The 25,934-nt window shown below is 47.0% G+C and overlaps 1 protein-coding gene across 3 annotated transcripts; it reads left to right on the top strand.

The window, feature by feature from the left end:
* Positions 1 to 1,704: 1,704 nt before the first annotated feature.
* Positions 1,705 to 25,931, top strand: IKBKG (inhibitor of nuclear factor kappa B kinase regulatory subunit gamma). Of its 3 annotated transcripts, none has more exons than XR_008598670.1 (15): positions 1,705 to 1,785; positions 3,135 to 3,320; positions 9,316 to 9,572; positions 9,687 to 9,785; positions 12,603 to 12,776; positions 12,929 to 12,993; positions 15,211 to 15,273; positions 18,759 to 18,849; positions 18,946 to 19,064; positions 20,228 to 20,380; positions 20,492 to 20,588; positions 21,263 to 21,412; positions 21,557 to 21,695; positions 24,251 to 24,312; positions 25,178 to 25,236. XR_008598670.1 is itself a non-coding variant. In XM_055003224.1 (15 exons), exons 2-15 carry the CDS (start codon positions 3,146 to 3,148, stop codon positions 25,333 to 25,335), a joined length of 1,806 nt encoding a protein of 601 aa, XP_054859199.1. In that variant the 5' UTR covers positions 1,705 to 1,785; positions 3,135 to 3,145; the 3' UTR covers positions 25,336 to 25,931. The 3 variants fall into 3 exon arrangements, 2 of the variants coding, with proteins under 2 accessions (XP_054859199.1, XP_054859200.1); XM_055003224.1 differs by having other exon boundaries at positions 21,553 to 21,695; positions 25,178 to 25,931; XM_055003225.1 differs by having other exon boundaries at positions 9,316 to 9,524; positions 21,553 to 21,695; positions 25,178 to 25,931.
* Positions 25,932 to 25,934: the final 3 nt, after the last annotated feature.

A 25,934-nucleotide genomic window follows, 5' to 3' on the forward strand; every position in this document is an offset into this window, starting at 1 on the left:
TAAACCAGAAATTATACCAAGTGAATTTAACAGTGCAATCTTATTTACAGTTACTCTGGTCTAAGCCCAATGACTTCAGTGGGTTTTCAGACTGGTGTATTGTTAAAGATTGAAATTGTTAAAGATTTTCTATTCCTTGGCTCAATCATCAACCAAAAGGGAGACTGCAACCAGGAAATCAGGAGATTGAGACTTGGAAGAGCAGCCATAAAGGAACTAGAAAAGCTCCTTAAGAACAAAGATGTCTCTTTAGGGACCAAGATCAAGATAATCCACACCATGTATGTATGTGAAAGTTGGACACTGAAGAAAGGCAGTGAAGAAAACTGATTCATTTGAAATGTGGTCTTGTAGGACAGTTTTACAGATACAACAGACTGCCCAAAAGACAAAGAAGAGGGTTTTAAATCAAGCTAAAATGCTGAAACTAAGGCTATCATAGTTTGATCACACCGTGAGAAGACAAAACTCACCGGAAAAGACCATTTTGCTAGGAAACATTGAAGGCGGTATGAAAAGAGGAAGACCTAACATGAGACAGCTTGGCTCAATAAAGGAAGTCCAGGCTTTCTGTTTGCAAGGCCTGAGCAAGGCTGTCAGAGGTAGGATGTTTTGAAGTCATTAATTAAAGGATTTCCATAAGTCGGAAACAACTTGCACATAACAGACAGAAGTAACAGGGTTGCATTGCAAACGTGGTAACAATTCTATAATCTTTTCCCTTCTCAGGCTTCGTCCCAGCAAGTTGTGTTTTGGGAAGCCAATAGGAAACGCTAGTCCTTTTAGCTATAGCCAATGCAACCACGTATTTTGGGCCATGACAACCAACCACAAGCCACGTTGCATTTGCTCAAGCCTCGCTCGTACTGAAAAGTTGAGTTTTAGAATAACACGCTATGGTAATGCTTCCAGTGCAAGCAAAAATAAAGTCGTCGGTATGAAGTTGACAATATTCCTGCAACGTGCTCAGGGGCACAACATTTGGTTTGTGCGCGGACCGCCTATCCCCGGCATCTACTACCCACCCTGCGCTCATCCGGCTGCAGATGAGTTGTGCCCGTTTCATGCCGCGTGCAGACGCGTCGCGCTTTCCGCTCCTTCACAGCGACTCGCGCATCAGAGCAGAACTTGGAGGCGTGGCGGCACGTCGCTCCCGGCGCTTTCCCCCCTCCCTCTGTGCCCAGAGCTGATTTCTCTTCTACCGCCCTCATAGTCAGAAAAGCGTCTCCTAAGCGCAGCTGAGGACAGTTACTCCAGTGCAACTGCTACTCTGCACGCAGACCACATTTCCTGGGATTTCTTTGTGGCACCGTTTGTTTGTCTTTTGGATAGAGCAGCCGAATGGACATATTCAGGCGGTTTGCAAGCAGCTTCCCCCGCCTTTGCATGCTTTCCCAAAATCGGGCACCGTCTCCTTGAGTGTAAAAGTTATTATCTGTTTGCATTAAAAAAAATTACCCTGCAAACGCTTCCTGCTCGGGGAAGACTAACCTAATATTACTAGCCGTAGGCAAGAAGTTTGCAACTCCCCTGCAAGGCAGCCCGGTGGAGGCAGGAGGGAGCCTCCGGATCGTTTACGACAACCCTGCAAAGTGGACCAGTCTCGGCCCCCACCCCTCGCCGCTGCCTCCGCCGTCACATCCGCCCGGTTTGTTCCTTTCGTTTCTGCGAGTCGCTTTCTCTTTCTGGATGTCATTTCCGGATCGGGCCAAAACAACAGACGAGGAAGGAGGAAGCCGCCAGCGCAGGAGGGATCGGGGCGCCTGGAGTTCGGGCCGCCGAGGGGTGGTTTGATCTCCTTTTTTCCTGGTTGCAGAACTCGGGTTTTCTTGGGGAGGGGCGGAGTGGGGAGTTTTCTTTAGTGGTGGGACCCAGGCGTCCGACCCCCGGCTGGGGGAGCCAGCGCACACGTGCTTGAGAGCGAGGGAGGGTCGGACGCCTGGGTCCGTCGAAGTGAGACCCACCTGCTCAGTTTTAGTAGGAAAGACGAGCTTTGCCGGCTCAGACCCTCCATCCTGTTTCCAACAGGGGACGGCCACGGCCTTTTGCTAGGCTCCAAGTGTGTGTGTGTGGGGGGTGGTGTGTGGGTGTTTCTCCCTTTCCCAATATCTGGTCTTGTAGGGTTGCCAACCTCCAGGTGGAGCTTGGAGCTCCCCCGGCATTACAACCGATCTCAGTTCCCCTGGAGGAAATGGCAGCTTGGGAGGGGAGGTTCTGTGGCATCCTTCCCAGGCCCCACCCTCTCCAAGCTCCTGCCTCCCCATCTCCAGGAATTTCTCAAGGCAGAACTGGTAGTCCTTTGAGCGTTCTGCCTTTGGCCATGGAGGCTCTATTTGTTGCCTAGTTAAGAATTGCTTGCAGGGATGAGCGCAGAAGTTGATTTAGGCCCATAAAAGCCATCTAAATGCTTCAGGGAAACATAAGCAAGGCATGAAGGAAATGGTCCTTCTCTGTCGTTTCTCCTCACTCTTGGCATATTCAGTGGTATACTGCTGCCAGACAAGGAGGTTCTATTTCGCTGAGATAGGAAATAGCCATCAGTAGCGCTACATTTCTATGCCTGCCCTCTCCTTCCAAGCTGCTGCCCAGAAAACGGGACCCAAGCATACAAAAGGGGTTCAGTTTGAACTCAAGGATCCATGCCATGCTTTCATGCCCCTTCTAGACTTAGTTGTCGCTCAGGTGGTAAACTTGTCTCGGTGCGTTTCATGTTTCAGCATTTCCTTAACTCTGTGTTGGATTGCTGTTGGCTTCAAATCTTCGCAAATTACATTGTTTATTGAAATGTCCTTGAAACTGAATGTACTAACTCAAACTGTGTAATCCACCTTGAGTGTCAGCGAGAAAAGCAGACTATAAATAACAGAAATAAATTTCAGATTACAGGTGGAGGCACACACAATGAAATGTACTCCATTTAACCGTGAAACATCCATGCACTTAGAAAGCTAGTAACTCAGGAAAAAGGCTTCTGCATGCTGGCCTTCTTCCCAACAGGTTTTCTATGAGCCAGATGTTTTTTAAAAAATTCTATTTATGTCACCCCCCCCCCCTGTAATGGATGCGTGTGCACTATTGAATGGATTCCTGTGGGTTTTCAGAATCCCTGTTCTAATCACTGTTTCCATTCTCAGGGCCGGGTTGGATGTGTGCAGCCCAAAAGGGCTGGAGCAGTACCATGGTGCAGCCGGGCAGCAGTGACTGCAGCATGATGGGAGACGATTCCTCCCTGAGCAGAGGTGCCACCCCCCACCTGCCGGCTGAACTGGCAGGACATGAGGTGGTCCAGCACTTCCTGGCTGAGAACAGAGACCTCAAAGGTGAGCAGGGACAGAGCAAAACGCTGGGTGGGAGAAACCCTGGCAGAGTACTGAAATGCTTGGGTGAAGGTTTGCTCTTGGGGCATTACCATGTTGGGTCTGGTTATTTTGGGGCTCAGCATCAAGCTGGGTGCCTCTCATAGCAATGTAGATTCTGGTCCCGGTCTTACCTCTGTGGAAGTTCAGGAGGACCTGATAAATTGTGAGGTAAACCCGTCCAAGGAGAGACAAGAGGCGTCTTATTACTGGATGTGGTAAGAAGGGGTTCAAGCTGAGGGAGCTGAAGAGGGATTAATTCCTGGGATGGTTCCTGTGTTTGTTCAAACAGAAAATATAAAAAGATCCCAGTAGCACCTTTAGGACTAACCAACTTTATGGTAGCATAAGCTTTCGAGAACCACAGCTCTCTTCATCAGATGCATCTGACAAAGAGAGTTGTGGTTCTCGAAAGCCTATGCCACCATAAAGATGGTTAGTCTTAAAGGTGCTACTGGACGCTTTACTATTTTGTTACTACAGACTACCACGGCTAACTCCTCGGGATCTATGACAAACAGAAAATGGTTGTCCTCCTAACAGAACCATTTTTGTAAAACTAAAAACTTTGCTGTACTTTTTTAAAAAGCTTCCAAGACTATCTGATGTGGTCTGACGACACTTCCTGGTGCATCTCAGAACTGTCCTTTGCCCTTTTCTGGAAGAGATTTAAATCATGACCAGTAGTAAGAATGAGAGGAGAGCAAGTTGAATCAGAGGCACAAATTGCTGCCCTTTCAGTGCCTCTTTCAGGCACAAGTGATTGAATATGAGGATTTCCCTCCGGGCCCTCTCTCTCTGCAGAGATGCAGGACGGCAGTGAAAAATGCAGGCACTCAGAAGGGCCTCAAATGGGTCCTGTACCGTATGGGATGCCCCAGGGATGGTGACACTAAAATCCTGAGGCAGTCAGATGCAGAGCTTCATCTTCTATGCCTCTTGACTAAAATAGACATGGGTGTAGCGGTGCTTAGGACTGCACTGTTACAGAAGCAGCGAGATCTGAATCCGAGATCTGAATCCTTAAAGACCAACACGATTTCCGGGCTCTACGCTTTCAAGAGTCAGAGCTCCCTTCGTCAGGTGCTTCTGGGCTTCAGTCTTGCTCTTCTACCGCAGACCAACTGACTACCCACCAGAAGCTGTTAGCGAAGGCCATAGATAGCCTTTGTACAGACCTTTGTGCAGAGTTTCACCGCTGAAATCAGTGTTACAGCAAGCTAAGCGGTCTGTGTAGGACCGAAAACCTTGCTTAGTTCACCTTTCCACCCTAACAAAAAAGTCATAAATACAAAGACACCTGTCAATCAAGAACAAAGGCCATACCTCTTGTAGTCTCTTGTAAGGACTAGCATTCAAGAGTTTGTATGCTATGGTGTTCTAGTTTGATTAGCCCTTATAAAAGGTATTGTGCGATTTTTTTTTTGGGAGGGATTTTGCTTTGGAGCAGTATGGACCATGTGAAATACCAACCAATCAATTAAAAAAACCGCAATAAAAAACTCACCCAAAAGATCAATAAAAACAAGAAGCAAAGGAATAATTAGGAGCTAAAACAGTAGAGGAATGCAATAAAAGAGAGCAAAACGGGCAATGAAAAACTAAATTCTAAAAAAAGAATAGCAGATAAAAGATCAGTTTTTAGCAGCCTTCTGGAATAGACACATTTTCTCCGTGAAGGCATAATCTGGGCTCGTGGGGGCCTTGTTTTGCTTCAGATGGTTGTAGTGTTTCCAGACTGGTACAGCTTTTTTATTTGGGCATGTTTACCCATTCTTCCCTAGGGGACCCAAAGCAGCTTACAAAAATATCTCTTAAAATGCCGGGGAAGTGCATTTCTGTCACCCTTGGTAGGAGGGATTCATCCTGGTATTGGATCCCTTCCAGATTTTCTCTGGTGAACAGAGAGACTGAGAAATGGGCAGGTTTTCTGTGTTTCTAATTCTGCGGCACTTCACAACTGTTCACCTCTAGAAAGTTATGTTGTCAGTTTAAGTACTAGGGAAATAGAAATCCAGATGCAGCTTCCACAGGGTTTGTTTGTTTTTTGGGAAAATGGGAATGGTTCTATCCCCCCCCCCCCCCCCCGAATTTGACACCGGAAGTTGCCGCAGTGAAGAAGTTAATGCTGATGCCGCTAATGGGAATAGCACAGGTCTATAAAATAGTCTCGTTATCAATCTCAGGGTAATAGTTGGTAGAGAGAGTCGAAAGTAAGTCACCACCACCCTCTCATATCTAAACTCAACAGCTCAGAGAGGTTATAAATCAAGACTGAGTCAGTCTGCACACCTTGTCCTCTTCTGCATGCTGCTTGCAGGAGGGACGAATGGATTAATGGGTCATTATTATTGACTAGTATGGTCCTAACCTTGTGATTCACATATTCTGATCCTAGGCATGTTATACTTTGAAGTACGTACTAGAGTTCAGTGGCATTTAGTTCTCTGTAGCCTATACTCTATACTTCTCTATACTATAGTTCTTTACACTCTATAGTTCTCTAGAGTTCAGTGGCATTTAGTTCTCTGTAGCCTATACTCTATACTTCTCTATACTATAGTTCTTTACACTCTAGAGAGTTCAGTGGCATTTAGTTCTCTGTAGCCTATACTCTATACTTCTCTATTCTATAGTTCTTTACACTCTAGAGAGTTCAGTGGCATTTAGTTCTCTGTAGCCTATACTCTATACTTCTCTATTCTATAGTTCTTTACACTCTCTAGAGTTCAGTGGCGTTTAGTTCTCTGTAGCCTATACTCTATACTTCTCTATACTATAGTTCTTTACACTCTCTAGAGTTCAGTGGCGTTTAGTTCTCTGTAGCCTATACTCTATACTTCTCTATACTATAGTTCTTTACACTCTCTATAGAGTTCAGTGGCGTTTAGTTCTCTGTAGCCTATACTCTATACTTCTCTATACTATAGTTCTTTACACTCTCTAGAGTTCAGTGGCGTTTAGTTCTCTGTAGCCTATACTCTATACTTCTCTATACTATAGTTCTTTACACTCTAGAGAGTTCAGTGGCATTTAGTTCTCTGTAGCCTATACTCTATACTTCTCTATACTATAGTTCTTTACACTCTAGAGAGTCCAGTGGCATTTAGTTCTCTGTAGCCTATACTCTATACTTCTCTATTCTATAGTTCTTTACACTCTAGAGAGTTCAGTGGCATTTAGTTCTCTGTAGCCTATACTCTATACTTCTCTATTCTATAGTTCTTTACACTCTCTAGAGTTCAGTGGCATTTAGTTCTCTGTAGCCTATACTCTATACTTCTCTATTCTATAGTTCTTTACACTCTAGAGAGTTCAGTGGCATTTAGTTCTCTGTAGCCTATACTCTATACTTCTCTATTCTATAGTTCTTTACACTCTCTATAGAGTTCAGTGGCGTTTAGTTCTCTGTAGCCTATACTCTATACTTCTCTATACTATAGTTCTTTACACTCTCTAGAGTTCAGTGGCGTTTAGCTCTCTGTAGCCTATACTCTATACTTCTCTATACTATAGTTCTTTACACTCTCTAGAGTTCAGTGGCGTTTAGCTCTCTGTAGCCTATACTCTATGCTTCTCTATACTATAGTTCTTTACACTCTCTAGAGTTCAGTGGCGTTTAGTTCTCTGTAGCCTATACTCTATACTTCTCTATACTATAGTTCTTTACACTCTCTAGAGTTCAGTGGCGTTTAGTTCTCTGTAGCCTATACTCTATGCTTCTCTATACTATAGTTCTTTACACTCTCTAGAGTTCAGTGGCGTTTAGTTCTCTGTAGCCTATACTCTATGCTTCTCTATACTATAGTTCTTTACACTCTCTAGAGTTCAGTGGCGTTTAGTTCTCTGTAGCCTATACTCTATGCTTCTCTATACTATAGTTCTTTACACTCTCTAGAGTTCAGTGGCGTTTAGTTCTCTGTAGCCTATACTCTATACTTCACTATACTATAGTTCTTTACACTCTCTAGAGTTCAGTGGCGTTTAGTTCTCTGTAGCCTATACTCTATACTTCTCTATACTATAGTTCTTTACACTCTAGAGAGTTCAGTGGCGTTTCGCTCTCTGTAGCCTATACTCTATACTTCTCTATACTATAGTTCTTTACACTCTAGAGAGTTCAGTGGCGTTTCGCTCTCTGTAGCCTATACTCTATACTTCTCTATACTATAGTTCTTTACACTCTAGAGAGTTCAGTGGCGTTTCGCTCTCTGTAGCCTATACTCTATACTTCTCTATACTATAGTTCTTTACACTCTAGAGAGTTCAGTGGCGTTTCGCTCTCTGTAGCCTATACTCTATACTTCTCTATACTATAGTTCTTTACACTCTAGAGAGTTCAGTGGCGTTTCGCTCTCTGTAGCCTATACTCTATACTTCTCTATACTATAGTTCTTTACACTCTAGAGAGTTCAGTGGCGTTTCGCTCTCTGTAGCCTATACTCTATACTTCTCTATACTATAGTTCTTTACACTCTAGAGAGTTCAGTGGCGTTTCGCTCTCTGTAGCCTATACTCTATACTTCTCTATACTATAGTTCTTTACACTCTAGAGAGTTCAGTGGCGTTTAGCTCTCTGTAGCCTGTATTCTATACTTCTCTATACTATAGTTCTTTACACTCTAGAGAGTTCAGTGGCGTTTAGCTCTCTGTAGCCTATACTCTATACTTCTCTATACTATAGTTCTTTACACTCTAGAGAGTTCAGTGGCGTTTAGCTCTCTGTAGCCTATACTCTATACTTCTCTATACTATAGTTCTTTACACTCTAGAGAGTTCAATGGTGTTTAGCTCTCTGTAGCCTGTACTCTATACTTCTCTATACTATAGTTCTTTACACTCTAGAGAGTTCAGTGGCGTTTAGTTCTCTGTAGCCTGTACTCTATACTTCTCTATACTATAGTTCTTTACACTCTAGAGAGTTCAGTGGCGTTTAGTTCTCTGTAGCCTGTACTCTATACTTCTCTATACTATAGTTCTTTACACTCTAGAGAGTTCAGTGGCGTTTAGCTCTCTGTAGCCTATACTCTATACTTCTCTATACTATAGTTCTTTACACTCTAGAGAGTTCAGTGGCGTTTAGCTCTCTGTAGCCTATACTCTATACTTCTCTATACTATAGTTCTTTACACTCTAGAGAGTTCAGTGGCGTTTAGCTCTCTGTAGCCTGTACTCTATACTTCTCTATACTATAGTTCTTTACACTCTAGAGAGTTCAGTGGCGTTTAGCTCTCTGTAGCCTGTACTCTATACTTCTCTATACTATAGTTCTTTACACTCTAGAGAGTTCAGTGGCGTTTAGCTCTCTGTAGCCTGTACTCTATACTTCTCTATACTATAGTTCTTTACACTCTAGAGAGTTCAGTGGCGTTTAGCTCTCTGTAGCCTGTACTCTATACTTCTCTATACTATAGTTCTTTACACTCTAGAGAGTTCACTGGCGTTTAGCTCTCTGTAGCCTATACTCTATACTTCTCTATACTATAGTTCTTTACACTCTATAGAGTTCAGTGGCGTTTAGTTCTCTGTAGCCTATACTCTATACTTCTCTATACTATAGTTCTTTACACTCTAGAGAGTTCAGTGGCGTTTAGTTCTCTGTAGCCTGTACTCTATACTTCTCTATACTATAGTTCTTTACACTCTAGAGAGTTCAGTGGCGTTTAGTTCTCTGTAGCCTATACTCTATACTTCTCTATACTATAGTTCTTTACACTCTAGAGAGTTCAGTGGCGTTTAGCTCTCTGTAGCCTATGGCACAAGAGAATGTTGTTATGCCTCTCAGAGAAATGAATTCTCAAAGCAGGAAGCTGCAGTCTTCTTGCTGCATAAAGGGAGACCTTGGTAGGGGGACGCAGGTGTCCATGCTGTTCCCTAAACAAATGGAGTGCCAGGACCCTGGTTCCCATGGAGGCCCAGGTGTATTGACACCCCCCCCCCCGGTCTGTTCTCTGAGTAGAAGCCATCCGGCAAAGTAACCACATGCTACGGGGGCGCTACCAGGAGTTCCTGCAGTTCCAGGCTTCCCACAAGGAGGAAAAGGATTTCCTCATGCGCAAATTCCAGGAGGCTCGGATCGTCGTGGAGAGCTTGCAGTTGGAGCGTGCGGAGCTGAGGATGCAGCTGGAGCAGGCCGTGCAGGAGCTGGGGCCGCTGAAGAGCCAACAGGTGACCGGGCGGGGTCTTTCCTGCAGCCCGCCTCTCCCTTGCTCCTCTGTAGGTGTCACGACGTGTCCCCCTGGATTAAGGGAGGTGCGCATCGGAATCAGGAACTTGGGGGGCTATCAGAGAGAGCCTGAAACGAGATGCGTTTTGCTTTCCTGTCCACAGACTACTTCCCGGCCATCTCTTCCAGACCTGGGGGCCTCTGGAGCACAGGAAGAGCCAGACACTGTGACCCTTACTCAAGAGGAGGCCATACTTGCTCTGGTGAGATTTGTGCTTCCATCTCAGTAGATAGATAAAATGTGAGTCCATCATAGGCCTTCAGAAAAAGCTCCGAAAGCTGTGTCTCGCTCTGTCTTCCCCGAGGAGCCCTTGAAATTTGGGTGTAGTTGCTGGTTCAGAGATTCCCTCTCTGGCCTGGTTCAGACACTGATTTTTTTAAAAACAGGTTGGAAAGCGGTGCACACTGGGTCAGACTGGATAAGTTATCTCATGTAGATCAACGTCGGATTTTTATGATTGTGTTGTAATTCCTGGAGAATGTGGTATTTGTGCATGAAAATAATGCAAATGAGAAGAGTCGTATCTTTGTATTTGTAAGGAAGGTCTGGTTTCAGCATGCCGCATTTGGTGACAGAAGGGCCCTAAGAAGACTGAGTAGTGAAGGAGATAGATAACAGCTAGAAAATGGGGCAGGGGGCGGGGGTGAGATGGGAGGAGGGCATCGTGTGCAGGGAAGCCAAGACGCAGAGTAAGAAAGGGATAGCCGATCTGTTGTTTTATTATTTTGGGGAGGGGTGGTGGTCGTAGATGTACCCTGACCTGGATAGCCCAGGTGAGCCTGATCTTGTAAGATCTCAGAAGCTAAGCAGGGTCGGCCTTGGTTAGTAATTGGATGGGAGACCTCCAAGGAAGACCAGGGTTGCAGAGGCAGGCAGTAGCAAACCAGCTCTGATAGTCTTTTGCCATTAAAACCCCACCAGGGGTCGCCCATAAGTCAGCTATTACTTGAGGGCACTCTCCACCATCGGTAGTAGATGTGCTAAGACTTTGTTAGCCGGTTTAGTTCCGGCTGATGTGGCATTTCTGTAATTATAACAAGTTGTAATTCTTTTTGCCTCTGCCTCTTCCCCCTGTTTAAATACTCTGTTAGAACCCTGAACTGTTTTGCTTGGATTAAAGTTTGGGGTTTTTTTGCATCCTGAAATTCTCACCCTCTCAAGAGCGTCTTGAGGTCATAATGTGAGCTAATCAGATGTTTCTGACTGGGAATCAGACACACGTACCATTAATCGCAAGTTGTAGGCTTGTGAGGAATTGTAGTGGGGAGGTGATAGTCGATCGGGAAATTGGCTTTTGACCCAAGTCTCCTCTCCAGGGTACGATTTATTTTTTATTTATTTTATTTGGCTTATATCCTGCCCTTCCCACAAGCGGGCTCAGGGCAGCTTCCAACAAGAATATACAATTCAAACATACAATAAAACCTCATAATCAGATAACATGAAAAGAATTCAGCTGCCACTAAACAATCAGGCTACTGTAAAACACCATAAGCCACAGGCACCGCCATAATGTAAATCCAGGCAGCTGCAGAGAGAGGGCGTAGCGGTCAGAAAGAGGGACAAAGTGCTGGCTTCTAATCAAAGGCCCAGCAGAACATCTCCGTCTTGCAGGCCCTGTGGAACTGTAAAAGGTCCTGCAGGGCTCAGATCTCCATTGGGAGAATGTTCCACCAGGCCGGGGCCAGGGCAGAGAAATCTCTGGCCAGCCGGATGTCCCTCGGGCTGGCGACCACCAGAAGCTGCTTATCCACAGAGCGCAAGACCCTGCGGGGGACATAGTAAAAGAGGCGGTCCCATAGGTATGGAGTCCCAGTCCATGAAGGGCTTTAAACACTAGAACCAGTACCTCGAACTGGATCTCGAACTCAACCAAGAGCCCGTGCAGCTGGTGTATCACGGGGTAGATGTGCGCCTCACATGGCGTCCTGGTAAGGATGCAGGCCGCTGCACTCTGGACCAGTTGCAACGTTCGGGTCAAGCCCACAGGCAGCCCAGCATAGAGCAAGTTGCAGTAGTCCAGCCTAGAGGTGACTGAATTATTACTGAAGCTAGGTCCTGGGATGAGAGAGAGGGTGACAATTGCCTGGCCGTAGTAGTTTCAGCACCGCCTCCCCCCCCCCCCATGGCTGACTGATGCTCAGCTGTTCCTAGTAGACGGTGCTCAGTCCCCAGGGGGAAGGGGATTAATCTTCATAAACGTATAGTCTTGATATTTTTTCTGTATACCTGAAAAGACGCTGAGAAGATTGTGTGTCCCTAGTTCACAGCCTCAAGAATGCAGAGTGCTGAAAATGTCTTCTGCACCCCCACCTGCCAGTTTTCAGGGGCTTCCCCCCCTCATTTGGCGTTTTAGCGAATTCTCAACAGCTCTCTCTCTCTTTCTCCAAGTGTGCTTATTCCTCAATTGGGGAGCAGGATTTCTTTCTTTAATTTACGTTATATTTTTCATCAAACCTGCCCCCCACAAAAGTAGGTAGAAACTCCTCCTCTTATCTGTGGTTGGACTGGATTTGTGGCTTTTGTGATTGGCAGAAATCTCTTTACTATTAAATATAGAAATCATTTGGAATATGAGTTCTTAGAAATCTGAAAACAGGCTACGGGTTGCCTTTATTTCCTTTGTCCTTCACAGGTAGAGTAAGTTTGTATTTGGATGTTGAAGAAATGTGAAAGAGCTCCTAACCTAGAAGTTGTTGCCTTCTTTTCCTGGGATGTGAGCCGTTCCTTGTCACTTAGGAGTTGCTGATTACGGAACCACTTATTTTGAATTCGGGATTAAGTTTCAGAACAGCTTGAGACAGTTACATTCAGTTTTCAGTTCTGGTCAATGAATAATACCTCTCTGTGATCTGATTTTGGATTCAGGTTCAGTTTCATTCCCCCATTGTCCAAGTAACCATTGATCAAAAATTCTGGTTCTGCTGTTTTGAAATGGGTTGCCGAGCGGTTGAGGTCCAGTGGGACTGGCTTGTTCTCAACTTCCCCCTTTCTTTTCCCTTTTCTTGTGCCTCACCAGGTCCCTGAAATGCAGACACAGCCGAAGGAGGGTCCGGAGGAAGATTTGAAGGCACTCCAAGAAGCCAACCAGGCCCTACAGGAGGAGAAGCTAGCCCTGCAAGCCGAGATCTGCATGCTGAAACAGGCAGGGGATATCTCGGTACCCACAGCAGAGTCTGAAATAAAGATCAAAGTAAGAGTTTGGTGCAGAGGGGACAATGTGTGTTGCATCAAGGGTAAACGAGGGATAGAACTCCAGTGGAGTTCTGAAAAGTCTTTCAGAAAAGGGGAGCAACAGCGAGCTGACAGTGTTGACCTCATGATGTCACCCAACTTCCTTCCCAGGAGAATGGTCTTCCAGTAGAGCGCCCCCTGGAGCTGGAGTCCCTGCAGGGTGCGGGGGATGACAGGTAAGAGCCCCTTGCTTCAAGGCCAAGCCACATGTGCTTACTGTAAACTACATAATAATAATAATAATAATAATAACAACATTTGATTTATATACCGCCCTTCAGGACAACTTAACACCCACTCAGATCAGTTTACAAAGTGTTATTATTACCCCACAACAATCACCCTGTGAAGTGGGTGGGGCTGAGAGAGCTCCAGAGAACTGTGACTCGCCCAAGGTCACCCAGCTGGCTTCGTGGAGGAGTGGGGAATCAAACCCGGCTCTCCAGATTAGAGTCCCGTGCTCTCAACCACTACACCAAACTGGCTCTCATGTGCTTAAGGCATTTAGAAACGGAAGCGGACATCAAAGGATGTGCCCTGGACTGGTTTAAATCATTTCTCATGGAGTGGACTCAAAAGGGTTGCCGTCAGAGATCAGCTATCTCCAGAATGGGAACTATCTTGTGGGATTCCACAGGACGCAATCCTATCTCCCATGTTATTCAACCTCTACGTAAAGCCTTTAGGAGAACTCATTCGCAGCTATGGAGTTGGGTGTCATCGATATGCAGACGACATCCAACTATATCTCACTATCCAGGTCCCCACAGGATGCAGTAGAAATCTTAGATTGCTGCCTGACAGCCATGGTGAAATGGTCGAAAAACAACAAATTGAAATTGAACCCAGACAAGACTGAAGTGATGCTTGTTGGGAAGGCAGAGATCTTGAAGGACACTGTGTGCCCCACTTTCGATGGAGTTCTTCTGACCCTCGCAGGCTCAGTTAAGAGCCATGGGGTTATACTGGACCCAGCGCTACTACTAGAAAAACAAGTTAAGGCAGCTGCAAAAAATGCCTCCTACAACCTCACTCTAGCCTGGAAGATGGCTTCTTACCTCGACACGGCCGACCTGGCCACCTGGATCCATGCTATGGTAGCATCAAAACTTGACTATTGCAATGCACTATACACGGGTCTCCCATCTAAGTTAACTAGGAGGCTCCAATGGGTGCAAAATGCTGCAGCTCGACTGTTAGCAGGAGCGAGCAGGAGCATGAACATCACTCCTATCCTACAGTCGCTCCATTGGCTACCTATCAGTTACTGTGCTCAATTCAAGGTATTGGTTATTACATACAAAGTTCTTCATAGCTTTGGCCCGGCATACCTACAGGACCGCCTCCCTCCCTATGTTTCTCCACGGCAGCTTCGCTCATCAGTAAACTGCTCTGAGTGAGTGTTAAGTCATCCTGAAGGGCAGTATATAAATTGAATGTTTTCAGCTAAGAGGTGGTCGGGTGTTATGAGAGGTTTATAAAGTGATGTACAGTGTGAAGAAAGCATTTCCCCTCATAATTCTAGAACATGGGGCTACCCAGTGGAGTTGATGGGCAGCCAACGCAGGGATAGACAAAGGAAGTACTTCTTTGCTTATGGATTTCACTTCATTTAAAGCTTAAATGGCTTTAAAATGAGATTAGACAGAAATATGGAGCCTGGTCCCCTTCTCGATGAACATCTTAGCGTGGTATGTACACGTGTACATACCATGTTAAGATGTTCACTTTCTAATGCTGGTGAACACTGTCCGACTTAAAATACTTTAAGCTGGCTATCTTGTTTCTCTGACATGGCTTCTTGGCTTGCAAAGTTCTTACCATTCGGCTGAGGAAAGGAGCCAAATTCCATGCTGTGCATGGAAGCAGAGCCCCCTCTCACATGCTGGTGAAGAATAGTGAACAGAGAGGTGTTCACAGTGTATCAGGCAGCCATCCGTTAGGCCTTAGGGAGAACTGATGAGAAGTTGTGAACTCAAGGGTTCCAAGTTCAATTCTCTTGGGAACAGCGGAGGTTCACAAGTGCATGGAATTAGCAAGCCAGCCCATTCTTTCCCCAAAGCAGGCCAGAACTGGGTCTGCAGAGACTTACAACGTGAACCAGAGTTGAGAAAATCTTAAGGATTTGAAGGCTCAGTGGCAGTTTATTCTTACAGTGTTGTGCCATTTATTTGGCTACCAATTAATGCATTTTTAGACATGGAGAAATGGAGTCACTTCTCGGGCGTGGGGGTTGTAGTGGATTTCCCCCCTGCTTTACTGAGCCTCAAAACAAGACTTGTTGGCCTGTAGGTTTCCCTGTTACAGGAGGCAAATCCAGGAGCACCGAGAGCAGGCACTGCAAACCAAGTTTTGGGAATTCTACCTGGCCACAGTTTGTCCTGTCTTTGCAGAAAGAGTCACGGCGGGGACCAAGCTCAGCAGCTGGACCAGAAGCTGAAGGAGGCGGAGGAGGAGTAAGTCGAAACTGATAGGTCCGTTCGCCCCTCAGATAGGTCCAGCTGAGCAAACAGAACCTTGGCAGACATACTGGGAGTTGGAGGTTGTATCTGCATTTTTTTTTAAAAAAAAGAAATAAAATAGGGATGCTGGCAAATGGGGCACTCTGAGGGAGGGAGGGAGGGAGGGAGGGAGCAGGCCTGCTGGATGTCCTGTGGCGGCAGCTGTAGGAAGTGCCAATGCCATCACAGTTGAGCCGCAAACAGTTCATAGTTGGCATAAAGGAACAAGCAGAAAAGATGCCCGTTTCTTATGAAAATGGCAGAAACCTATTTCTGGGTTGTACCACTGTAGCTTAGAGCTTACATATTGAATGCTCCTACACACGTAAAACAGATTTGTTCAGGCGGTCATTTTTACAAAGGGAATAGCAGTGTGGCGGAAGGGAGTTGTGTAAGAGGACACTTCTGTATGAAGAACAGGGCTCCAGTTTCCATTTCCTGTGAACATTTTTAGGCAGTTCTATTTTTAATACCCTCCTACACTACATTATATATTATACCACTTATTTCATTCTTCTCCAATGATCTAATTTTATTTTATTGCACTATTTATTGGCTGATGGTGTAGTCAGGTTTTATTGCATGAATTATACCTTTATTATATAATTCTGTAATTTGCCTGGACTCTTAATGAGAAAGGCAGAAATGAGAAATGAAGTAAAAAAAATACATTTGGAAAATAGGGTTCCCAGTCCCCCTGTGGGGGGCAGGCATTCCCCTGCTCCAAGGCTCTGCCCCCTGCCACCTCTTACCTGGCCAGCTGTGGGGAGGGGGGGGGAGGTGCAGGGAACGGGCCTGGAAAGTTCTGGAGCATGCTTACGATTGGACAATTTTAAGAGTCTTAAGATACCAAGATTCCCTGGAAAAGTCAATAATGCAAGGCAAAGTGGAAGGTAGTAAGAAAAAAGGATGGCTTGACTCAATCAAAGCAGCTACAGCCTCCAGTTTGCAGGACCTGAGCAAGTTTGTTAATGATAGGACGTTCTGGAGATCTTTCATTCATAGGGTCGCCGTAGGTCAGAGGCGACTTGACGGCACATAACACACACACACGAGGGGGGCCTTCCCTTCATTGTCATGCCAGGAATTATGTCATTTCCAGCATGACAGCAAAGAGTACGAAGCGTGTGCACTTCACACACACATGGCAATCCCCCCCCCCGTATGCGCCTCCCTTCCACGGCTCCTCCACCCCCTGGTTTGGACCCTGGGGTACCTGGCAACCCTAGCGGAAAACAAGCTTACCAGACCTTGAACCATTCTGCCTGACATCTGGATTCTTTCTGCTGGGAATTCTTTTGCACAGAGGAACAGTCAATCCATTTGGGCTTCTTTTGGCAGTTTAAATTGGTTCAGCTCAACTACCGTTTTATAATCTCCATAATGTGCATTAAGGTCTGTTCTGTCCAGTCTAGTCATGTGCTGACACCGTTGTGGGGAGAAGTTAGCGTTAACAGTGATTTCACTAGATCCAGAGGAGTTAGCCGTGTTAGTCTGTAGTAGCAAAATCAAAAAGAGTCCAGTAGCACCTTTAAGACTAACCAATTTTATTATAGCATAAGCTTTCGAGAATCAAGTTCTCTTCGTCAGATGCCTGATCAAAACTGGGCAGATACAGAAGAGGAGGGGGAAAGAGAGAGAAAAAAGGGAGGGGGCATAAATCACAAGAAGGCAGAATGCAATTAGCATGGAGGCTATCAAAACATTCCTTTGCTTGGAAATGTAAACATTTCCTTTTGGTGTGCAGTCAGTTTGTAGCAGTGAAGGTATCCAATTCCTATGTAGTATAAGCCTTCGATGACCACAGCTCTCCCTGCCAGCTGCATCTGACAAAGAGAACTGTGGTCCCCGAAAGCCCACACCAGGCGTCACTGGGCTCCCCCAGATCACGCCTCTGTAAAGAGAATCTGTTACCTGTGGTAATGTGATAACCATTCATAGTCTCTATTCAGTCCCCGCTTGACAGAGTCAAATTTGCATATGAATTCCAATTCAGCAGCCTCCCGTTGGATTTTGTTTTTGAAAGGTTTCTGTTGAACCACAGCGACCTTTAAGTCTTTGGTGGAATGTCCTGGTAGATTGAAGTGTTCTCCCACTGGTTTCTGGACGTTTCCATTTCTAATGTCAGATTTGTGTCCATTTATTCTTTTGCGTAGAGGTTGGCTGGTTTGTCCAATGTACAGAGCAGAGGGACATTGTTGGCACATGAGGGCATATATCAGGTTGGAGGATGAGCAGCTGTAAGAGCCAGAGACAGTGTAGTTGATGCCATTGGGTCCTGTAATTGTATTCCCTGGGTAGATATAGGGGCAGAGCTGGCATCTGGGTCTGTTGCAGGGCTTGGTACCTGTGCTGGTGACTCTGCTGGCCGATTCATGATTGTAAGTGAGAAGTCGTTTAAGATTGGGGGGCTGTCTGTAGGCAAGGAAAGGTCTTCCACCCAGGGCTTCTGAGAGAGAGGTATCATTTTCCAGGATGGGTTGTAGCTCACTGATGATACGTTGGATGGGTTTGAGCTGGGAGCTATAGGTGACAACCAGTGGTGTTCTGTTGTTAGTTCCTTTAGGTTTGTCCTGGAGCAGACTGTTTCTGGGTACTAGTCTGGCCCTGTTAATTTGTTTCTTCACTTCATTTGGTGGGTACTGTAGTCCCAAAAATGCTTGTTGTAAATCTCTTAAGTGTGAGTCTCGGTCGAGAGCATTGGAGCAGATACGGTTGTAACGTAAGGCTTGGCTGTAGACAATAGACCGAGTGGTATGTTTAGGGTGGAAGCTGGAGGCATGTAGATATGAGTACCGGTCTGTTGGTTTCCGGTATAAGGTGGTATTTATTCGTCCATTATGTAGTTGTACAGTGGTGTCCAGGAAGTGTACCTGTTGTGTAGAGTGGTCCAGGCTTAAGTTGATAGTAGGGTGAAAGTTATTGAAGTCCTGATGAAATCTCTCAAGGGCTTCCTTCCCATGGGTCCAAATGATGAAGATGTCATCCAGGAATCTTAAGTATAGTAGTGGTTCCAGTGGATGGGAGCTGAGGAAGCGTTGCTCTAAGTCCGCCATGAATATGTTAGCATATTGTGGTGCCATGCGTGTGCCCATGGCACTGTTAACGCAGTGATGCAGAATAATGGGGGTGGGGGAATGGCAGAGGAGTGGCAGAGTTGTCTTTGGACCCTCAGAACAGGGAAATGAACGACACTACAAGAAGAGTTCAGGTTGGCAAGGTGGAAACTGGTGTGCAGTAGAGTAGGATAGCAGGTGGATTGCCCATGATTGGGTAAGTCTTGGAACGTTTGTGGATAAGTTTCTACCTAACTTAATAACTGATACGATTTGGCTATCATGATTGGCTACTGAGCAGTAGAATTTGTAGCGGGTGTGACATTGGGTTAGGACAGCAGCATGCCTGTGTTTGCCATTCATGCTATCATTCCCAAACCACAGGAGAGCAGCCCTTTGTCAACAGCTTACATCAGCCCAGGAGGAGCTGGCCCGCTTGGCGACACGGCAGCAAGAGACCCAGCAGCAGTTGCAGGTAAATGCCCTGACCAGTCCCCCAATCTGGGGGGTGAAAACAGGCAGGCTCCTGTCCTTCGGAGGTACTGACCTGTGAGGCTTTCTCCCATCACAGCAGGTTGGCGAGGACAAGGCCTCCCTCAAAGCCCAGGTGACTTCTCTGCTGGGGGAGCTGCAAGAGAGCCAGAGCCGCCTGGAGTCCAGCACGCAGGAGAAGAAGGAGCTTGAGAAAAGGTGAAGGCTCTGCTGGAGGCTTGGGCTGTTGGGCTGGCCCCTAGCTGGGAGGCCTGTTTCCCCAGTGATGTAGCCATTAGGGAACAATGAAGTGGGACTGCTGTGTGAGGCAGGAAAAGGCACAGCCTTTCCCCCTCCAGGCATACTGGCTTCAAACTGGAAGCGGTCATGTAGTAATCCAAAGGGCACCTGAAGAGCAGGCAGATGTGCTCTGTCGCCTGTTGTAGAACAACAGGCTGTCCTGAATGCTCTCCTGGACCCTGGCAAAGGAGCTTGTTTTGAAGGGGGAGAAACAGGCTTGACCCATCCTGGGAGAGGCTGGCTACACACAGAGAAGGGCTTCTCATTCTCTCCAAGGCACTAAATGAAAAGATTCTTAATGGTGAATTGGGGATGATTGACAGTCCTTTCCGGAGTTCCACAACAGCGTGACCAAAAGCATGGCAGAAAGATGCTGAAGAGTTGGAGATTGCTCTTTGATATTTCTGTCAGTCACTTGTGACGTGGAAGAGGCAAGCAGATTTCTTCTTCAGGAAAGCAATTGTGATGGAACAGAGGAAGAAACTGCCAATTGGTAACTGGGCATCGAAAGCAGCATACTTCTCCCATGAAGCCCCAGAAGAGGGCAGTTGCTTCCGACTCTATGGCAGAGACGACTATAGAAGGTGCACAGCAGATTTGCTGAACCCAGTAACGTCCCACTGTGTTTCTGTCCAAGTAGTACAGTAACATCATGACAGAGAGACACGGAACATCCCGATACAGGCCAAGCTCTCCTTCCCTTTTGGATTCCTTTCTTGGCTGCAGTACAGAGTGTGTATTTGCCCGGGGGTGCAGAAGGAATTTTTTCCTTTGGAAGCTCTTCAGGCAGAGTGGTGCTTCTGCAAGAAAATGGGAGGGGCCGCAAATAACAATCAAAACAACTGTTTTCAGTGCCACGAGATTTAAGAATTAATTTCCATCAACGCCTTGCACCGATTAAGTGAATTCTCATTACAGCCAGGATTTTCGGCCGGGGGTGGGTGGGGTGGGATTGGTTCACCTGCCTTATAGTATCGTGTTGGTAGTACTGGCATGGTACATACTGGGGAGGGGCGAGATTCTGCATAGATGAGGATTTCTTAGCTAGCAGGCAAAGTTTTCATCATCTTTGTTTCCGTCAGGGTCCGTGGGGCTGGCGAGCGACTGCAGCACCTGGAACGGGAGGCAGAGGCCCGCGGCAAACAGCACAGCGTTCAGGTGGATCAGCTGCGGCTGAAGGTGCAAGACCTGGAAAGTGCCTTGCGAGTGGAGCGGCAGAGTGCCACGGAGGAGAAGTGAGTAGAGGTGGAGCTCAGGAAAGAGCAGGCACTCCTGGCGAATGCAGCCCAGCGCCAGCTGTGCGGTCAGTTTTGGCCACTGGATGCGGTCTTCTCTCTCCTGTACAGGAAGAAACTCGCCCAGCTCCAGGGGGCTTACCACCAACTCTTCCAGGAGTATGATGCCCACATCAAAGCCAGCATGGAGAATGAGAAACGAAGCAAGGTAGGCGAAAGCATACAAGTTGTAAAGGAGAATCTTGGTGGTGTGGGAGGTAGATACGAGCAGCAGCGGATTGGCCATCCAGCCCTTGCCCGATTCAGGTGTTAGGGGCAGGGAGGCATAGAATGAAGTATCACTTGCTACTTCTTTCAGTAAGAGATTATCAGTGTGCAGCTGTTTGGCTGGCTTTGGAGGTGAATGGCGGTCTGAAGGTCTTCCTCGCTTTTTCCTTCCCATTTGACAGTCTCTTAATTCCAGGGGAGTCAGAGGTATTCAGCTCTTGAGTCTCTGAGGAAGGCAACTGCTTCGTTAGCCAAGCCAGCTGCTCAGTCAAAGATTCAGATGTCGTAATGACATTAGAAACAAAAAGCTTCAATTATCATTGTAGCCAGATAAAGAGGAATTTAAACTTCCAAGTTAATTAAAAGGCATTTAAAAGCTGGAGAGCAACTCATAGGGCTGTTTGCTCCTCGCCGTCTTGCCTTGGTTCCCCCCTTTGGGGCAAGGGAAGAAGTGGCTGGGTTGGCTTTTTCTCTCTCTTGGGTGTGTGTGTGTGTGTGTGTAATTTCCCACAGCCGTGTTTTTCCTCCCAGTCTGCCTCTGTACATGAGTGTGACTGTGCTGGACACGTGCCTCATTTCCCCCCTGCCGACTGCTGTCTCTGGCCCCCTTCCCAGGTCTTGGATCTGCAGGCTGCTGAACTGTCAGAGCAGCTGCAGCAAGCCGAGGAGGCCCTGGTGGTCAAGCAGGAACTCATCGACAAGCTGAAGGAGGAGGCCGAGCAGCACAAAGCCATCATGGAAACGGTGCCCGTGCTGAAGGCACAGGTGAGCGTACAGGGAGCGAAGCGTGACCGAGAGTAGCGGCCATCACTAGAAACGGGTTGGGGGTGGGGGTCAGCCTCTGAAGAACGCGTGTCAGTAGCACCGCTTAAGAAGTGACTGCCTCCCTTGGCCACCACGTTCAGGCAGAAATCTACAAGACGGACTTCTTGGCCGAACGCCAGGCCCGCGAGAAGCTCCACGAACAGCGAGAGGCCCTGCTGGAGCAGCTGGCACAACTGCAGCGCGACTGTGAGAAGCTGAAAGCCGACTCGGAGGGAGCCAGCAGGTGAGCGGCTGGATGGAACATGAGAGGCAGGCCGATGCCCTGATCATGGGGGTGTTTTTTTACTGTCGTCGCACTGTGAATTCAGTAGCGCCCCTGAGTAGATGGGGGCAGCTTTTGCCTTTGTTATCCACTGGAGTGACATTTGTTAGCAAAGGCAGAGGTGTGATTGTTTGGACTACCTAACCCTGCAAGATTAAACTTCTCTTTACCATCTTGCTGCATCTGCAAGCAAGAACTCAAGCAGCCGTCAATAGCAAAAAAAAAGTCATTGCCCAGGCCTGGTAGGGTTAATTTTTTTAAAGTTATAGCGTCATTGTTTCACAAGTGCAGAGACAGAACCTGTCACACCTTTATCCCAGTCTTCCTCCAAAGAGCTCTAGACAGCATACAGTTCTGTCATCCACTTTATCCTGAGATTTAGGTTAGGCGCTCTGTGTGTGTGTGTGTGTGTGTGAGAGAGAGACCCATGGCGGAGTGGGAGCCCAGGTCACCCAAGTCCTAGTCTAACACTGGCCCGAGTAAGTTATGCCAATTATTAGTTAGATATGCAAGTAGCTTGATTAAAGCATCGTTTGTTGTTCTAACAAAGTCGGTGTTTTACAAACACGTGAATTGACTGTTAAATGCCTAACCCTGGACGGTAGTTTGCAGTGCTGACTTTCTGCCTCTGCCAGATGAGCCCAACTCACCAGCCTGTTTCTGAATCATTCCGACCCCGTCACAGTGGCAGATACTGACACAATCTGTGAAGGCCGTTACTCGTACTTTGAATCCTTGCCCATCCCAGCTAATAAAACCTTGCGAAGATCACATAAAGGAGTCTTTGATGCCCATCATAAATCAGTCACTAACTCAAGATACTTTCCCTCGACCCCTCAAAGAGGCAGCCATCCCAACTACTTAAAAACTGTGCTTAGACAAAAACGATGTAGCCAGTTATCGTCCAGTCTCTAATCTGACCCCTATCAAGTGGTTGATAGAAGTAGCAGACCAGCTCCAGGCCTTCTTGGACAACACTGGTGCTTTGGACCCATTTCAGTCTGATTTTAGGGCAGGCTATGGGACAGAAACAGCCCTAATGACTCGTTGATGACCTCCACTTAAAATGTGGAGGAAGGCCAGGCTTCACTAGTGCTCCTCCTGGATCTGTCTGCAGCCTTCAACGCTGTAGACCATGCCATCCTGTTGAGCGTTTAGGGGCAGAAGCAGGTATTGGGATGTGCCTTGGACTGGTTTAGATCGTTCCTCATGGGACAGACTCAAAGGGCTGCTATTGGAAACCAAACCAGAGTGGGAATTATCTTGTTGGGTTCCACAAGGCACAGTCTTATCCCCCATGTTATTCAACCTCTATGTAAAGCCTTTAGGAGAACTCATTCATAGCTATGGAATAAGATGCCATCACTATGCAGATGATACCCAGCTCTCTATCTTGTTAGCCAAATCCCCTGGTGATACACTAGAGGTACCGAGTTGCTGCTTGACAGCTGTTGTCAGTTGCTGAAAGCAAACAAATTGAAACTGAACCCAGGTAAGACGGAGGTGACGCTGGTTGGAAAAGCAGAGATCTTGAAGGACATCATGCTTCTGATCTTTGACTGTGTTCAGTTGACCCTGGCCAACTCAGTTAAGAGCCTAGGGGTTATACGAGACCCAGCACTGCTGCTAGAGAAGCAAGTAAATTCAACTGCAAAAAAGGCCCGTCTTGACACAGCCAATCTGGCCACTTGGATTCATGGCACAACAACTTCAAGATGAGACTGCTGTAATGCACTTAGGCCTCCACTCAAAGTCAACTCAGATTTGCTATAGCTTGTTTCCATTCAAGAGCTAAATGGAGCATGCCTATCACTCCCCTTCTGCAGTCACTCCATTGGCCTCCCATCAGTTACGGGGCTCAGTTCAAGGCCGTGATTATCACGTCCAAAGCCCGCCACGGCCCCTCCTGTGTGACCGTCTCTCCCCCTATGCTGCACCAAAACAGTTGCGCTTATCTGGTCAGGGCCGTCTGGAGGTACCACTCTGCGGTTGGGCAAAATCAACAGATGCCCACAGGTGCTCTCTGCGGTAGCCCCCACCTTACAGAATGGCCTGCCTGAGGTGGTCAGGAAAGCTCCCCCTCCCCTGCTTTCCGCAGACTGCAAAACTGAATTATTCAGAGTGCTTTCTGCCCAGATTACAGGACTGTATCATAACAAATAGCCCAGAGGTCCTTGGTAGGGATGGAGACTAAATGCTGCACTATTGGGTACTGTCTGCTGATGTAGATGTGCCTCCTAGCAAGTTTCCATGCTGCTAAATATACCATGGAAATTAGTTATGCTTTGTTTCAGGTGGATTTCATCTCTGTGCTCGGCTTTATTGCTTGTTTAAAAATCTTCTGCCACCATTTTGTATCTGCTTTCCTGAACGTCCTAGCTATTGCACTTTTACTTTAATTGTTGTAATCGGTCTTGGATCTCGGCAAGAAAGGCGGACTAGAAATAAAAATGGAGCAGCAGTACCTTATAAGCTGTGCTGTTGGCAGACACTGGAGTGCTCTCTCCTCCCCACAGGGCTCTGATGGAGGAGATGAGGAATCGTCATGCAGAGATGCGCCCCCCACCTTCTCAGCAACGTGAGTACTGGAACCACCTTAGTTAGCCAAGGGGCATCGAGACGTAAATCAAAACCTTAGCAAGTGGAAAGGTGCTCAACAAACCTGGGAGAACGAGGGGCTCTGGTCCCACTGTTTATCCACGTGTTCATGGTACTATCTCTAGTAGTAGACAGTACTGCTGTGACCCATGTAGAGCCATGTTTGCAATCACCAGCAACTAAAAGAGCCACATTACTTCCATCCCTAGCATGAGGTCTGCACTTCTGGGAGGCTCCCCGCTTACCCGTTTCTCTGGTGGCAGCCATTTCAAGCTGGGAACCAACTGCCACTGACAAGTGCCAGTGGGCAAAGGCCTTGACCGTTCCTGAAACATGGGTCAAGTGCCACATTGGGGAACGCTGCTCAGCAGAGCCACTTTCTATTACTGATCTAGGACATTTTCATCCTGCCTTTATAAACTCAGGACAGGGTCCATGGCACTCCCTTCCCCGTCTTCAGGCTCTCTGAGCCTCAGCCATGAGGCTTAGAGAGTGACTGAACTGCAGTCACTCAGTGAGTTTTATGGTAAAATGGGGATTTGAACCCTGGCTGTAGTCCCGCAGTCTCACCACTGTGCCTTACTGGTGGAAGATCTGAAGGGCCTTAAGAATGGATCGAGGCAGTCTGTAGGGAGCTGAAGTAGTTCAACCAGACCTTGTTTGTGGAGGTAGCATGACCCAGAGAGCAAGGACCATGGAATGTTTAAACGATCGCTACCTCAGCCTCTTTCAGAGCAAAGGTACGATGTATGGACACCGTCATTGCTTGGCTGAAATCTGTGTGTGGGAGGTAGTTGGAAGTTTGAGCTCAGCATGTTAACCAGTTCTCATTCTTGCCCTTCCAGCTTACATGATGGGTGTTGCCCCGTTCCACCCACAGCTTACCCCGGGGCCAAGGCAGAGCATTGTCGAAGAGCAGCCAGTCTACTGTTGTCCCAAGTGCCAGTACAAGGCTCCAGACATGGACACGCTACAAATCCATATCATGGACTGCATCCTGTGACAGCAATGAAGGAAGAGTTCCAGCCTGTGATTTGTGCTTTCGCTGCGTTACCTTAATTGGAGCCAGCAGTTCATCAGCTGCTACAAGTTGACCTTGGATGATTTGCTCCCCGCCCCCCTCCAAATTAATTTTTCTTCTCCTACACTTGTGGCTGAGCCTGCTGCTGTCCTTTAGGGCTCAGCTGCACTAGCAGCTGTGGGGAGAAGGGTTTTGCACTGTTCCTAGTTCATTATGGACAACGTTGTGGTCTGCTGTAGAGCAAGGGCGATGCCGTCACTGGTGGGGGCTGGGTTCATTCAGGGTAAACAAGCACTGACGGGGACTCTCATCTTAGGTGTGGTAAGAGAAATTCCCTCTTCCTACCTCCCATGTACCTTCCAGATCACAAGAACCACCTTCTAGCGGACCCTATAAGTGCCTTAAACATTTCCTCAGCCCAACTGCGATGAGGCAGAAAATGCATAGAAAATACAAAGGGGCACAGACTTTTCCCTCTGCTTTCTGAGAGCTGCTAGTTCTGGTGAGTTACCAACATTTCCGCAGCCACTAGAGAGCCACTGTATGATGCTTACCTACAGCTAATTAAAGCAAACTTCAAA

Source organism: Eublepharis macularius, chromosome 19 (genome assembly GCF_028583425.1).
Source record: "Eublepharis macularius isolate TG4126 chromosome 19, MPM_Emac_v1.0, whole genome shotgun sequence".
In the NCBI taxonomy this organism is placed as follows: domain Eukaryota; kingdom Metazoa; phylum Chordata; class Lepidosauria; order Squamata; family Eublepharidae; genus Eublepharis; species Eublepharis macularius.